The sequence below is a fragment of the Passer montanus genome, unplaced genomic scaffold (genome assembly GCF_014805655.1).
Source record: "Passer montanus isolate IOZ18808 unplaced genomic scaffold, ASM1480565v1 scaffold10, whole genome shotgun sequence".
In the NCBI taxonomy this organism is placed as follows: domain Eukaryota; kingdom Metazoa; phylum Chordata; class Aves; order Passeriformes; family Passeridae; genus Passer; species Passer montanus.
The window spans coordinates 9251965-9267535 of record NW_024356505.1 but is presented as its reverse complement, the minus strand read 5'-3'; the positions used below and the strand labels follow the sequence as shown (position 1 = coordinate 9267535).

The following is a 15571-nucleotide window of genomic DNA, read 5'->3' as shown; positions in this document are numbered from 1 at the left end:
AGAAAAACTTCTGTCTATAGAGCCGCCTTTGCACTGAGACCAGAGCCTATCCTTTTAGCATAGCAGAAGAAATGGATAATGTTATTCTTCAACACTTTTTCCCTGCAGACCCTAATATAATTTCATTCATACTCTGAAAATTTCCAAATGTGATATATCATTTACTTGAAAACAAGGAACACTGAAGGCTGTTCTGAACTACCAATTAATTCCAAGATGATCTGCAAGTACACTGTGAAATACTGTGACTTCTTTGCCATAGGGAAATATCTTGCATTTGCAAGAGCATTCTAAGATTGTGATAAAATACAAGCAGGCACTGGCTTACAAACTCAGTAATAAATATTTTTTCAAAACAACCAGCAGAACAAACTAAGTATAAGTGCACTCTTTTTTAGCCTTATGTGACAAACTCGTGAAGTGTGTGCAACATCTACAAGAAAATCAACCATGGTAAAGTGTGAGAGGCCAAAATCATCTTCTGCTATAAACTTTGCATCCATGCAGAGCCTGTAGCAGCAAAGGTTGGGGCTTTTGTGTGAAACAGCTTTGGAAGAATTCTGATAGTTAACTCCTAACAAAATCCTAGATAGTGTTAAATGACAATGCAAGGTACAGGGTATCAGTAAATTATTGATTTTTATATTCCTCACTGCATGCTCAATATTCCCATGCAATGAGCATGGGAATCCCAGCATGAGCTTCTGTCAGCAGGGAAACTAAGGGCACTCAGCATTTAGAGGAGTGCTTGTGCTTGGCAATGTCAAAGAGGAGAACTAATGTTTACTAACAGAGAAATTAACTTAATTTATGCTTTGGTTTGGGAAATGAGTGATGTTGTCTTTTTCAGAAACAGTGTCGTCTCCCCTGTCATAGATGTCATAGACTGGAAGACCTTTCAGTACTATCACTCTGTGGGTGTGCATCGAGGTGTTTTTGATTGGAAATTAGATTTTCATTGGGAACCAGTGCCAGAGCATGAAGAGAAGGTACGACAGTCTCCCATCAGCCCTATCAGGTAACAATCCATCAGACAATGTGCCTTGCTCAGCTCAGCAGCAAAACTGTACAGTTTGGGTCATCTTGGTCATCTTCCAGCTAACAACAGAAAGGAGTGGTTACTTGCATATGCTCAATTAGTAAATCCTAAGGGAAAGTTTTTTTGTTTGTGCTGTTTGTTTTGGCCTTTAGTAATTATTCTAACTAGACTGCAGTCACTCTTTCAATGTGACAAATACTTTCCACACATCGACACAGCTAGAGAACAGCCTGACTAGACAAGGTGTGGAGGTTTGTAGGGAAAGCAAAAGACATGTCATACACAGATAAAAAAGATGTCTTAGTCATGATCTGTTTATCTCTTGTTTTGAATGTACATGTGTGCAATGTTCCCCACTGTTCTGAGTCTTATTTGATAATTCAGCTCTTAGCTCCCTTCCCCAAACAAATCCTAGAATTACACTCTAGTTGTTCTTTATTTTGGTTAGATAATCAGTTTGTTCAAGCTTATATGGAGCAGTATTGAATAATTTTGTAATACTCTCTCTATGTAAATGGTGGAATTTTCACCCTATGTGTAATTCTTTATCCATAAATCAAGGTGTTCACTTCCAAACTGTTTTCTACACAGGAGTCCTGCAGTAGCTGGTGCAGTGGTGGCCATGGATCGACATTACTTCCAAAATACTGGAGCTTATGATTCTGACATGACTATGTGGGGTGCAGAAAACCTGGAACTATCTATTAGGGTAAGGACCTTAATTAAAACATCAAGTCGTGATAACTCTTGCAATTTTAAGGAACTTGAGTGAAAAAGGAAGAAGATATTTGTAAAAACAGTGTAGAATGTGTTGGGTTATGGAGACTACAACCTTCCCTGCAGAAATCAATCCCCATGCTCCATAGCCTGTCAGGACTATACAAGAACATGCAGCTGCTGTGAGATAGGAGCATTATGTCAGAAGAAGGAAGTTTTGCTGGCTATCACTATCTGCCCGAGGCCTCTGTCACTGCTTTTGGCACCCTCTGAAAGCTGCCTCTTCTATTCTGGCATGTTAACATGCACCAAAGGGAGAGTAGCTTTATTTCTTTGCCAGCCTGTAGTTTTAATAGCCAATTGTTTATATTGAATCCTTTGCATTTATTTTTGTTGTGTACAGAGAGTAACTGATATTGAAAACCAATGAAAATTGCAGGCACAAAGGGCATAGTGTTTTTATTGTCCCAGACAAGGGAAGGTGTGCACCCAGATCTTTCCACTACTCTGCACTGTTTGTGCACAGAAAAACATAAAAGCATATAAATAGCCATACTGGGTCAAATCAGAGGTCTGAATGCCCAGTATCTTCTCTGGGTCTGTGAGGAGCAATGTATGAAGAAGCATATAAAAATACTCCTGCTGTTTCCAGGATTTCCTGAAGTAGAGTCAAGAGTAAAAGAGTGTCTCCATTTCAGATAAAAGTAATCTAAATAAGGTAATCTCTATTTGTGCTTTCACCTGTGTTTCAGACCTGGCTCTGTGGTGGCTCTGTAGAAATTATCCCGTGCTCCCGAGTTGGGCACGTCTATCGAAATCACTTCCCCCGTGCTTTCTCCTATGAAGAGGCCATTGTGAGGAACAAAATCCGAATAGCAGAGACCTGGCTGGGCTCCTTTAAAGAGAACTTCTACAAGCATGACACAGTGGCTTTCTTAATCAGCAAGGTAAATCATCTGTAGAGGTTTGTTTCTGAGGTTTGTGTTGAGATAAGTGAAGGGAGAGGAATAGGAGTGGAGATGTCTGTATGCAGTCAGATGCAGGGGATAACATTTTATTAAACCTTCCAGTGAAAGAGCTGTCAGATCAGAAAGGAGAGAAAGAAACTTGTGCCTAAGTTCTTGTGCTGAAGTTATCAAACCTTATGGAGCATAACCTCCAAATGACTCCCGTGCAGGGCCTGGTTTGTTTTGTCACTGATAGTACATGGAGGGATGTGATGCATCTGAAGCAGAAACCTGCACTCCTGTGTGCTCAAAGGATTGTTCTAGAGGGTTCATTCTCAGTTACTGATCTTCCTCATATGGTTCCTGAGGATATTCAGTATTATTCACAGGCAAGTGGCAAATTATAGTGTCTCTCCTGAAAGAGAACATATCTGAGTGGTCTAGTGACAAAAAAATGGTGGTTTTTTTTTCCCTGAACTGACATATCCAGAATTATCTGAACTGAGAAAGTCAGACCTCAACACACCACTATTTACAGGTTACATTTTCACTAGAAGCATGGTGCAGACATCTGACTCTACATTCCTCCAGGAATTTGGATTCCCAGCAGCCTGTAAGCAAGGACAGGCTTGCAGGCAGATGTGTGGTATAGCCCTGGCATGCAGCTACACTTGAACCTGTAAATCTGCAGTTTACACCCCATCCAATAACTACAGAATGGCCACACCTGTTTTTTAAGTACAGTCTCCATGGCAGATCAGCGGTGGTCAAGGAACTGTATATCCCTTGTATTACAAACAAGTGGATGTTTGCTTATTGGGAGACTTGCAGCTGTGGGGAATGTTGTTGGTGTAGTTAATGTTGTTAATAATGTTAATGTTGCTGCAGTTCTCAGGAATTCTCTGGCTCCAGTACTTTTTCTTCTAATCATATTCTTTCTACAAGGCAGTGGACAAACTTGTAAGCAGTTTTGAATGAAAATGTATTATGTATCTTCCTGTTCATTTAACAATGCCACGCTTTTAAGGAGAAAAAGACTCACTGGAAGCATTTAGGCAGAGCATGGGTAGGTGCCATGCAGTTTCCCATTCGTATTTGCTCCTGCATTTCATAGAATCAGAGAATGGTTTGGGACGGAAGGGACCTTAAAGATTTCTCATTCCAACTTCCCTGCCATGCACAAGGATGCCATTCACTAGATCAGTCTGCTCAGGGCCCCATCCAGCCTGGCCTTGAGCCTCAGGGATGATGCCTCATCCTCTTCTAGGGATGAGGCATCTACAGCTTCTCTGGGCAACCTGTGCCAGTGCCTCACCACCCTCTGAGTAAAGGATTTCTTCCCAATAACTAATCTAGACCTGCTCTCTTTGAGTTTAAAACTACTGCTCCTTTTTGTAAGTCCCCTTTAGGTACGGGGAGGCTGCTCTAGATTCTTCCTGAAGCCCTCACTTCTATTTAGTTTCATCAAGTGATCCCCAGCTTGCTCTTCCCTTATAGGGGGAGGAACTTCCTTCCCATTTCCCACTCACTCAGAGGATCAGGGTCTTGAGAGAATGGAGAGCCTGACTGCCAGCAGAGACTGAGGAATACTGCTCAGCTTTCTCCATATCAGTCGCCACCAGTTCACTTTTCTTGGTTACTGGCAGGAATGGGGGCTACACTCTCCTTGTCCTTTCTTTTCTGACCTATGTATTTTTTATAGAATCCCTTCTTGTGATTCTTTGTGTCCCTTGCCAAGTCCTGTTCCAGCTTTGCCTTGCCTTTCCTGACCCCACCCTGACATATTCAAACCATATCCCTGTACCTTCCTCAGCTCACCTGTCCCTGCTTTCACAGTCTGTGCATTTCTTTCTTACTCCTCTGATGAGCAGATCCTTGCTCAGCCCTGCTAGTTTCTGGCCTGCCTTGCTCAGTTTCCTACACACTAGGATAGAGAGCTCTTGCACTGTAGGAAAAGTGGCTTTAAAGAGCTGCCAGCTCTGGTCAGCACCTCTGCCCTTAAGGACAGTTTCCTAGGGGATCTCTTTCACCAGCTCCTTAAACAGCTGGAAGTTTGCTCTTGCAAAGTTCAGGGTCTTGACTTTGCTCCTCACCAGGCTCACACTTCTTGAGATCACAAACTCAAGGGCTTGGTCGCTACAGCCCAGGCTGCCACCAATCCTGATGGCTTTAAAGAGCTCACCTGCACTGGTGAGCACCAGTAATACCTGTCCTGCACGCCACAGTCATTCAGGGCTGCCCATCACCCAAGCAAGCCAGATCCAGCAGGAGCTGCATTACAGTGGGGAGGGGAACAGGGCTGTGTATCAGTGTGACTTCTCTCTTGCTGCCTAGTCCAACTCCTTATGCTCCACCAGTGGATCTGCCTCTCCAGTCAGCCTACTAATTGTAGAGTCTGCAACTATTGTGTTTCCTTTTTTACTCTTATTTTCACATACTTTTAAAAGATCCTCCCTCCTTGTCTGTGTTGCAGGTTTGAACTTCACTGGCCAGGAGCTTGTCAATTGATTCACAAAGGTTTATAGGCACTAGACCAAACCTTTTAAAATGGGCAGTGAGGTCTTTATATAATTTAATAATTCCCTGAAGGCTTTTCTTGTCAGCTCAGAAGCAATTTTCTCTACTAAAAACTACAGTCACCAATGATTCAGCTTGCTAGCTGTAAGCAGCATGACCTTTTGCCTGAGTTTATTCTAGCCAGAATTCCGAGTATGATGCTCCCTCAAATGATCAATTTTATGATCTCTGTGTGCAGCACACCATAACATAAATGGCCCTTTTTGTGTGCTCCTTTCTTTCACAGCTGATGTTTTCAGCCTGTCAGTGCAGCGGGATGTTATTCAAAAGGCATAAGCAAGCAAGGACATTATTGCCACTCAGCGACAAAGGGCCCTGAGGGGATTTATTGCTCTGAGAGGGTGAGCAGAGCCACCTATGGGCCACTATAGAATTCTCCGTGAGTCTTCACCACCACCATTGCTCACTGCAGCAAACAACCAGTGACCCCCATTTAGCTGGCTTTATAACTCTTCTTGGTTTATGGTCTGAATCACATCTTGCACAGAATGCCTGTGGTGTGAGCATTAAACAGATGAATTAGGCTCTTCCCAGCTCTTTACTACTTCAGCCACCAGCTCTTTTGCTCCTTTTCTTGTGTGGTTTGCATATTGAGTTTACAAGCACAGTTTCCTTTCAGGTTGGTTTACAGGGACAATGACTTTCTGTACATTATTTACACCATTTAGTCAGCATCAAATGCAGACTGTAACTAGTATGATAAAATGACATTTACTGCCACTGCCTTCCTCAGCCAAGGCAGAGTCTCATGAGAAACATCTCTTTTTAGGGGAAGCATTTTACTTCTCTTTCTCCCTTTTCACAGTGAACCTCTAGAGGACAGGTTTGTGTGGTGCAGAATTGCTAAACTTTGTTGTTATGCTTATTGAATCTAAGACTGAAGCTGAAGTATGAGGTTCTCTTTAACATACTGCAACTGTTGAGCTTTACCTGTGGAGTTTACAAAAGCTGGCAAACAGTGCCATATGGAAAGATTGATCCCTGCCTTTAGAGACTGACACCTCCCCTTGGATCACCAAGGCTCTTCATTTGTCAGTGTTTTCCATGCTACAAAGTCCTTTTCTTTCTTTTTTATGGATACAGAGAAATAGCTGGTCTGGGAAAAAGTTATTTACAGGCAGTTCTCTGCTTACGTTGCCAATTTTAATTTTTGATGAAGAAATCCAGACCAGTTTCCTGGAATCCCATCCCAAACTGCATTTTTTAAAAAGTAGAAACATGAAGAGGGGAGATCTACTGCTGGCAAGAAAGAGGAGGGAAACTTTTAAGGGTTGTTAGATGTTTTTAATATTTGGGCACTGAGGGATTAGAAAAGTGTTTTGTGTGGTTTTGAAACTGCATTGAATTAGACACGTAAGTGCTTAGAGGTTTTGAGAACCCCTTTAGTCATCTTTAGTGCTAAATACCCTCAAATATTCAGCCTGTCAGTCCTGTGCAGTACAGATGCCTGTAGCTGCACCAAGGGTTGAAGGCATTTATCTTTTATCATAACACAGCTGCTACCAGGAAAGCTGAGAGCTGATATTGTGTCTTTATAATTCAAGAAAATAAAGAAATCATAGGAAAGGTTTTAGGTATTATAACTGCAGAACACCTTTGTTCATTAGATTTAGTAACTGTCAGATAATAGACAGATAATAGGTGCTAGACTACATTTTGAGTTCAATTCTGTCATCACTTATTCCTTCTGATCATAGAGGATTGACAGTAACTGGGTAATTTGGGCTGTTAAAGGCCAGGAAGTTGAGTTTTTATCAGCAGGAAAAAGTCTATATTAAATGGCAATCTAATACAATCCCACTGAATTTCAGTGCAACAACTATCAAACTTGGTCCTGACTTTTTAAAATAAAAATATGACAAAGACTGACTTATCTTGCAGTATAATAATAAGTTTAGACATTTAGGACATTTCACAACATATGCTACTTCTGAAACACTTCTGTCACAATGCCAGACTGTGACTGTTTTAGCACAAAGCTTGAGGAAGGCTATAGCTGGATCTCCTCTTTTGTATAAGTGATACACATAAAAATCTATAACATTTTAGAAAAGGCAGTAGAAATAATTCCTGTGTAGTCATTTCCACTCCTAGCATCTCTAACACAAATACACCAGTAACCTTGTTGCCCTTTCTCCCTTTCTCCATAAAGGCAGAGAAGCCAGACTGCAGCGAGCGCCTTCAGCTACAGAGGAGACTGGGCTGTAGAAATTTCCAGTGGTTTCTATCAAATGTGTACCCTGAACTCTCCCAACCTGGAGACACACCAAGATTCTCTGGCAAGGTAAGAGAAAACACACTATAAAGAATGATCCTTTTTTTGCATTGTTCAAAGACTCCAGTGTCACTTCCATGTCCTGAGTACTCAGTCCAAACAGGCAATGCAAGCAGGGTGGGAGGAGAAAGAAAAAGACAAAGAGCTGGCGCAAATTCTCACATAAATGTTGAGAAACCAGCCAGGAACCGAACCCAGAGTGTCTGAGTCAGTTCAGTGTCACAGGTTAGAGGATCCTAACCTTAGGTTCTTCAGGTGCCATTAGTAAAGGAAAAGAACTGTGATGCCTCATGCAGATGGCAGAAGTGACAGCAGCCAAGATATCTCTGTGCTGACCCATGTGCACAAAGAAGAAAAAAAGCATTTCTTCAGTCCTGCACTTCCTAAAGGACAGAAGTAATAGCAATAGCAGTTCTCTGGCTGACTTTGTAGAGGACAGGGAATGTCTGGGGTTTTTTTAAACACATAGTTGATAATCATAATTCATTAAATATTAATTTATTCCCAGCAGCCATACTGGAAGGGAATTTCCCCCAACAAGGCAACAAGGTCTACTAATTAATTCACATTCAGCTATCTTTAGCCAGATTTTACTGTGTCCTTTTACTATTTTATGTGCTCTTTCTTTTCAAAGTTAGCTTGAGAAATGTGTAAGAACTGAGTTTGGATCACAGGAATTGTCTAGTTTCTTTTTTTCAGGAATATCTTGTGTTTTTTTCTGACTACAGTATCTCATTGAAGTGCAATTTTCCACTGGCATAAACATTTTGATACCTTTCTTTTAATTATCATAATAGTTAATCCCAGAAGTGGATCTCTCTAATTTAAAAAAAACTCACTGGGTAACTGACCCTTGGTGAAACACTGCCTTTTGCATCACATTAGTTTGCAAGATCAATATGTAAGATCAAGTCTGAAAGAAAATAAATAGTGCCTGATTTATTAACAAATTCATATGTCATAAAGGGATACAATCACAAAATGTTAGCTGAAGGATATTTTGTTTGTATCCAATTGTGATTTATTTCAGTATAAACCTTTACTTACAGCTTTACAATACTGGTGTTGGCTTCTGTGCAGATTACAGGCCTGGAAGAGCTACTGCAGAAGGGTCTATTGAACTGTCCCCTTGCAGTGACAGTCCCACGCAGGTAATGTATACTTTGAGTGCATAGGCACTGTGTCAGATCTAGGGAGCCGTGCAGAAGACAGGCACCCCAATACGTAAGTGGCTGGGCTGACACTAGTGGAAATACTGGCATGTTCAAAATTAGAATGTGCCCACTCTTCCACCGCTGAGTGCCACTTAAAAAATTCCAATGTCCCCATGTATCACTGAGGCAGATACCCACAATTTTCTCCAAAAGACAAAATTAAGGCAAAATTATTTGTTTAGTATATTTGATAGTGTCTGGGGAACAGAAAACTTGTGAGTAAAAAAAAATAACAGTTCCAAAATATAGGGGGGGAGGAGAGAGGGTTTCCCCATTAGTGACTAAATCTGAAGATTAATGCCTAAACTGCAGTCTAAGGCAGGAGGTAAATTCATTTACGCTCCCTAGCTGGCATTGGTCTAGCTCAGGGTGAGCTGCAGGCACATTTCAAACTGCAGCATGTGAAGACACTGTCAGAAACACCCTTCTGTTCAAATATTTATGAAACTGGAAAATTTTATGATAGGGTGGGTTTATGTCACATAATCATAGTTCACAAAGCCTTTCCTTAGGTAAATAGTTATGCCAGAATTTGCTAGCAGGGGGAACTGCTTGAAGGGTCAAGGCTGTTGGATCTCTGTAACTCATGTTTGGATTGCCTCTTAACAAACATGTACAGGAAATTGTCTTTAGAATTAACATTTAAAAATGAACTGGAATGTCCATCCATCATTGTTCAAACAAACCCTTCCTTTCCCAGCACTTTGAATATCACATGAAGGAAATCTTGCTTGGTTCTGCTCCGCTGCTTTGCTTTGATGTCAGACACGGGAAGGTTATCCCTCAAAACTGTACAAAGGAGACAGACAACAGCAACCAGCACTGGGATGTCCAGGAGGTCAGTGGTGGCTCTGCCATGTGGGAAAGGCAGCTGATGGTGACTGTGGGATCACTGGGTGATTTCAAGATTTGTGTGTGAGGAAGGGATGAGATACCTGAAGGGCAAATTTCACTTCTGTACCTTTTTAACTCAGAAAAAAAAATAGGATGTCTCTTGCCCACTAACACTGTCTGTGTAAAAAGCATTTGGTTTAGAAATACAAACTACAGAAATCCTACCTAAAATTCTGTGTCTTTGTTTTACCTGTTTGTCTTGCTGGCCTTATTGAAATAGAATCAGAATCAGGGGTTGTGAAAACAAGAGCAGGGCAAATCCTTTCCCATTTCTTTCAGATTGAGGGAGGGTTTGGAAATCCTGACTGCTCCCAAATGAGAGCCCTTTTTGGAGCTTACAATGGGAAACATTAAATTTTGTGCTACATTGTAAGAGAAGAGCAAACTTCGTATTAGAGGAATTCATTGGTTTTCAGTGAACTTTACCCAGCAGAGCAGGAACTCCCCAACAAGACTGAAAATTGTCATGCTCTGGGACAGCCTGGGTAAACAGCAGTTACTGTAGTTGTAGGGATGCAGCAATCCTCTGGAACAGTCTCACAGTAATTTGGTTTGATTCCTAAGGCAAGCATTGGTCCTTATGAAATGTTGTGGCCTGTAGTACTGAGGTTGGTGCCGATGACAACCTGTAGCCACAGGAAAAAAACAACAGTGGAAGAGAACTCAGCACCTACCACTCATGTTAGGCTCAAAAGGAACTACGAATATTCACCATGCTCTGGGCAGAAAGCTAAATCCAGTCATTATGTTCGAAGCATTGCTTAAAAAATATTTGAACAACCAGTTATGACTGGTGATATATTGTATATAAATTTTCTGAAACATGGCCTAGCTTTTACTGGAAATCCCTTACTTTTAATTTGTTCTTTCTTTCCCTTCTTCTCATCTTGTAGAATGGAATGATTGTCCATGTCCTTTCTGGCAAATGCCTAGAGGCAGCAAAGAGTGAAGATGAGAAGGACTTGTTTCTGAGCGCGTGCAACAAGAACGCAAATCAGGTGTGGGAGTTTGAGCGTTCCCGTGGGCTACGTCAGAGGTGACTGGCAGGTCTCTGCAGAGGTCATCTCCAAAGTTTAACATTACTTCTGCTTGGGATTTAAGATGCATTTCCTGCAAGGACAAGAAGGATGCTTGTGTTTGCTGTAGCATGCAGGGAAATCAGGAATGTCTCTTGTTTAAAAGCCTGGCTCCCGGTTAATCCAGCTCTAGCTAAAACTTCTATTTATTCTGTGAAGCAGGGAATAGAGAGATTGTGAGAATCAATAAATTCTCAACTCTGCTGTTGCAGAAGACACTTAAGTTTGCCCTTTGATGGAAACATGGAAAATTGGCTGCCAGACAGCTTGTCTTCAGTGTATGCTGTGACTTCTGAGGATACAGGAAAAAAGTGAGATTTTTGAAACTGTAAGAGGAAGCCAGCTAAACCAGGACAGGAGTTTAGCCTTGTTTTACAGTGCCCTCGACTCATATAAAACAAACTAGGTTTTGTATGTATAAAAGTAATAGATGTTTCCACATATAATGGCAAAATTTTTGTTTTCCAATTAACCTGAGCCAAATTTCTACTCTCTGTGAGATTACACAGAGCATAAATTAACACTTAATTAGACAGTAATTGCTCTAATTGACTTGGACTACTAATGGTCCTCAGTGTTTGGCACATCCTTCCTTAAATCCTTGTCCACAGTCTAATTTGGATGGGAGAATGAGACTGAAATATTAACAACATTTTTGTTGTTGTTTTAATTATATTTAAGGACAACTCCTCAGGAAAATTTGTGGTAGTAAGGAGGGTAACAGCTTCTCTGCTTATTTGGGAATAGAAAGAATCAGCAGCATCCATTTGCTCTTGTAAAGCCATGGGATGAGCTTACTATTATTATTATTATTACTATTATTATTACAGTGACAGAAGTGCTGGCTAAAAACAGCAAGTGAAGGGAAACAGCCAGTTTTAACCTAGGAAGAAAATATTGGTTTGCTTCCATTGGCTTGCAGCCTGAGTTAAGTCTTTCAAGCTGTCAGTTTTAGCCAAGAAGATTGTGTAGATTCTTGCTGTTGTGGGTCTTCAAGATGATCCTGAAAAGACCAAATTTTCTAAAGAAGCTTCTTCTGTAGAGCCTGCATTGCTGCTGACCTGCTGTCTTTCAAAGGAGTGAATGAGAGATGAGGTTAAATAACAAGAATGGTCTCATACAGTATGAACTTAGCCAAGCAAACTTCCACTTCAGTATCTCATTAGGGTACTTTCCTTTTTGAAGATAAAGTCAATGATGACACTTCCCAAAACCGTGCTAAGAGAGAAGAACAAAGATTTGAGAGTCTTCCCACATCAACATCTGATTTATAGTATAAACCAATCATAATCCTATGTACATATTAAAGGGGAAGGGCATCATTAATGAAAGTCACTTAGGTTTTGAATTATTTTCAAGAGAGAGAAAATTGTGAGGGGTTTTTAAATATACAGCACATTGTTTAAACTTCAGTGAAAGGAAGGAGTAACAGATTATTCTGCTTAGAGCCTTCCAGTCACCTGCTCTCAGTAAATCATAATAAATTGGTATCAAGCATATAAAATTGTTTACAACAGAGGACACGAAGAGTATTCTCTGTTGTGTTGTCCAAACATCTCCCAGTGTCTAATTCTCTGTCTACTTTGAGTGCTAAAGATTCCACACTGTGTTCAGGCATCACTCCAATCATCTTGATTACCACTTATGCTTTCTTTGATAGCATCAGAATCTATTACTATTTCTCCTATGTCATTTAAAATTTCCTGTGACATTCTGGAAAATGCTTTAATTTTCAGCTAAAGATGATGATAGCAACCTTTTCCAGAACACAAGTGATACCTGACCATTGCCCAAATCTAGGGTGAAAAAAGAGAATTTTTTTAATTGCATAAAAGCTGAGTAAAATGCTGTTTTACTGACATGTGATGCCTTTATTTTAAATTATGACTATGCCAGGTTTTTAAATTATGTATTATTTATTATATTTTGGATGCTACACTGGGAATATAATTCCTTCAGAATCTAGGTAAATGTTAAAAAAATGTGTATGCAAATATGGTAATTGACCACAAGTGATATTTATAACAAAAAAGGATTAAAAGATTTTTGGTTTAGAGAGGAAATGTTTGGAATTTCAGAGACATGGGCATCTTCATTTATACTACTTTTTAACATAGTGATAAAAACATAGAAAATAAGGTTTGCTGTAGATATATGTACCATAGAAAAATATGTTACCTAATACCTCTTCAAAAAATAAAATGAAAATCTGTGGTGCAGTACCATTTAGAAAATAATTGTTGATGCGCTTGTTTCACTTAGTAACAGAGTAAATGTGTATTTGGTTTCCAAGGCAACTAAATTCCAGAGCATGGGCCAGAAGGGGACATGGATTGTGGAGCACATTTCCCCCTAATATAAACATAACTTAGTACACACAAATTAAAAAAACCAAAGGGAAAGCATCTATCCCTGCTTTTCCTCTTTTCCTTCCTATATGGCTTTTAAATGGAATGGTTGGTTGTACCAACACTGTTTCCTCATTGTGATCATTTAGACTTTGCCCCTGTGGTTACATCCATCAGCTAAACTCTTCTCCTTATGGAACTGGGATCAACAAAGAGAGGTGGCTAAGCATGCTGGTATGTTTTCCTCATTTTTACCCACCTTTCATGCAATACTAGCACTCAATGATTCTTTGAGCACCACAAAACATAGAATTACTTTCAGTTATCTATTTAAACACGGTCAACATTTCAGGTTCCCATGACAGGAGACATGTAAGGGCAAAATGCTTCATGCAAGAATGAAGCAGTTTAAACTTTTAAAGCTTCCAGAGCAAAGCCTCAGGCAAGAGCAAAGGAATTCCAGCATAACACAAATAAATACCTTATAATGTAACTCCACCTGTTTCTTTGAATTTCGCAATCCAGGCACAGTGCTTTGAGCCAAACCCACCCATGAAGCTGAGCTAAAAGGTCAGATTCAAGAACAGGTCACCTTTTGGCTGACAGCACTTACTAAATAACCTAGTTTATTCCTCTCCCAGCTCATGGAAAATGGAAGAAAATAAAGACTTGAAATACTATTCAGAGTACTTTTAAGTGAGCCCCAGTGGATGCAGTTGGTGTTGGCCTTAGGCTGGGGTTTGTCCTGTTAGATGAGGTGCCATCACTGGCACAGACAAACAATGGCAGCATTCTTCTCCATGTGTTAACCTGAAGTCTAAACTGGGACAGAAGGTTTACCAACCTCATGCTAAATCCTCTAGTACAGAAATGTTGAGGGCATTTCTCAATGCCTGTGTAAGTGCTTCCAGGTCCTGTCTTGAAGATGTTCATTGAACTGTATTACTGTCTGCTGATTGAAATGCAACAGCTTCCATTTCTGATATCCTGCTTCCAGGTCCTGTCTTGAAGATGTTCATTGTATTACTGTCTGCTGATTGAAATGCAATAGCTTCCATTTCTGATATCGCCAGGAAAGAATGGAGCTATGTTCAGGCATCCTAGACAAGAACAGTAACAGTCTAGGTTTCCATAACAGCTGGAAGGTGACATGTGAGTGAGAGCTTTCAGATTCTGACTTTGTATCTCATTTTATCTCAAGCAGTTTGATTCAAACTGCAAACATATTGGAAGAGAGTAAAAAAGGCATGTTTTGCAAATAGGTAACACGTTTTTAAGCTCATGTTTTTAAGCTATGCAAACTGCACGTGTCTGCCCTGATTAAAGTGTATCAGTGCACAGAGAAACATATTTTTATTTCCTTCATTGTGTTATGATTTGTTAATTCCTTGTTTTCCTCATGCTGCAGCAGAGCTGGACTGCAAAAAAAACCCAGTCAGAAAGCATCCAGTGGCAATACCCTCATTCAGCCATCACCTGACAGTCTTACAGAAATGTACAGGAGGACTTGCCCCTGTCAGCATCTTAGAGGGGGTTTGATTTTGCAGAGCTTTGCTGCAATTTCCATGGTTTCATTGGAAAGGTCTGAATAAGAACTCCAAGCACAGAGTTCCTGGAAAGCGTGAACTCCGGCACACCCTTCAGGCAGTTCTCAGCTGCTTATTCTCCAGGTGCTTTGGAAGGACATTTTGGATAAACAATCTGGCTACATGACTTGAGATAGCAGCCATAGTGGTTTTGCTATCTTTCTAGCTGCTATTTTTTTTTTTTTGTGGGGGGGGATGATTATACTTTAGACACATGGAACAGGATGCACCTCTGTTAACTGGGGCCACCTGAACAGTAGTCACAGCTAAGGAAATTGTCTAAGTTTCTTCTACTGGTGAGCAGAGTACATTTCTAGAGGTAATCAATGGCAAGTATTTAACCAATATGAGTAAATCACTATCTAGAAATGCTTGCTTTCTCTCCTGATTAGAGAGGGTTTCTTGATAATTAATTTGGATGTCATGTATAAATTTTTAACTAGAGTTAAGTGGAAGGAAAATAATCCAAAAGGGTACCCAGGCTAAAATCCCTTCCAGAAGCCCAACCCCAGTGCCCAGCTCTTCCAGGGTTCCCCCAAGATCTGGATTTAGGCACAGAGACAACAGCCAAGAACAAACTTGCTACCATCTGCAGTTTCCCCAAATGAGTCAAATCCAACAGCACACTTTTCCAAGACAGCTTTGTTCACAGACTGAGAGACCCCATTGTGGAGGATGCTGTGTTAAAGTGTGATCTGGTCCCAAAGGAATAAGAACTTAAAATTTTCAAAAGTCTCTATATTATTTTGAATATTTTGAATATTTTTAATATTTTGAAGTTGTTAACTCTAATATTAATAAGAAATCTTCTATATCTTTCTGCTGAGTAGGCTGGAAGGCTGCAGCAGAATTTTCACAACACAGAACAGATACAAGTTTGTTTGCAAGGTTCTTTTTA

General features: G+C 40.3%; 1 protein-coding gene across 4 annotated transcripts in view; it reads left to right on the top strand.

Moving 5' to 3' along the window:
* GALNT15 (polypeptide N-acetylgalactosaminyltransferase 15) overlaps positions 1-14436 on the top strand; it is a 29762-nt gene extending 15326 nt beyond the window's left edge. For 2 of the 4 annotated variants that reach the window (XM_039705106.1, XM_039705096.1), the window contains 7 exons: positions 851-1018; positions 1631-1748; positions 2509-2703; positions 7433-7564; positions 8605-8706; positions 9470-9607; positions 10557-13580. In XM_039705106.1, coding sequence (XP_039561040.1) covers positions 851-1018; positions 1631-1748; positions 2509-2703; positions 7433-7564; positions 8605-8706; positions 9470-9607; positions 10557-10703 — 1000 coding nt within the window. In that variant the 3' untranslated portion in view covers positions 10704-13580. Of the gene's footprint in view, positions 1-850; positions 1019-1630; positions 1749-2508; positions 2704-7432; positions 7565-8604; positions 8707-9469; positions 9608-10556; positions 13999-14084 lie in introns of those variants that run through there. The other 2 variants (XM_039705090.1, XM_039705115.1) reach the window with 2 other exon arrangements.
* The last annotated feature ends 1135 nt before the right edge of the window (positions 14437-15571 follow it).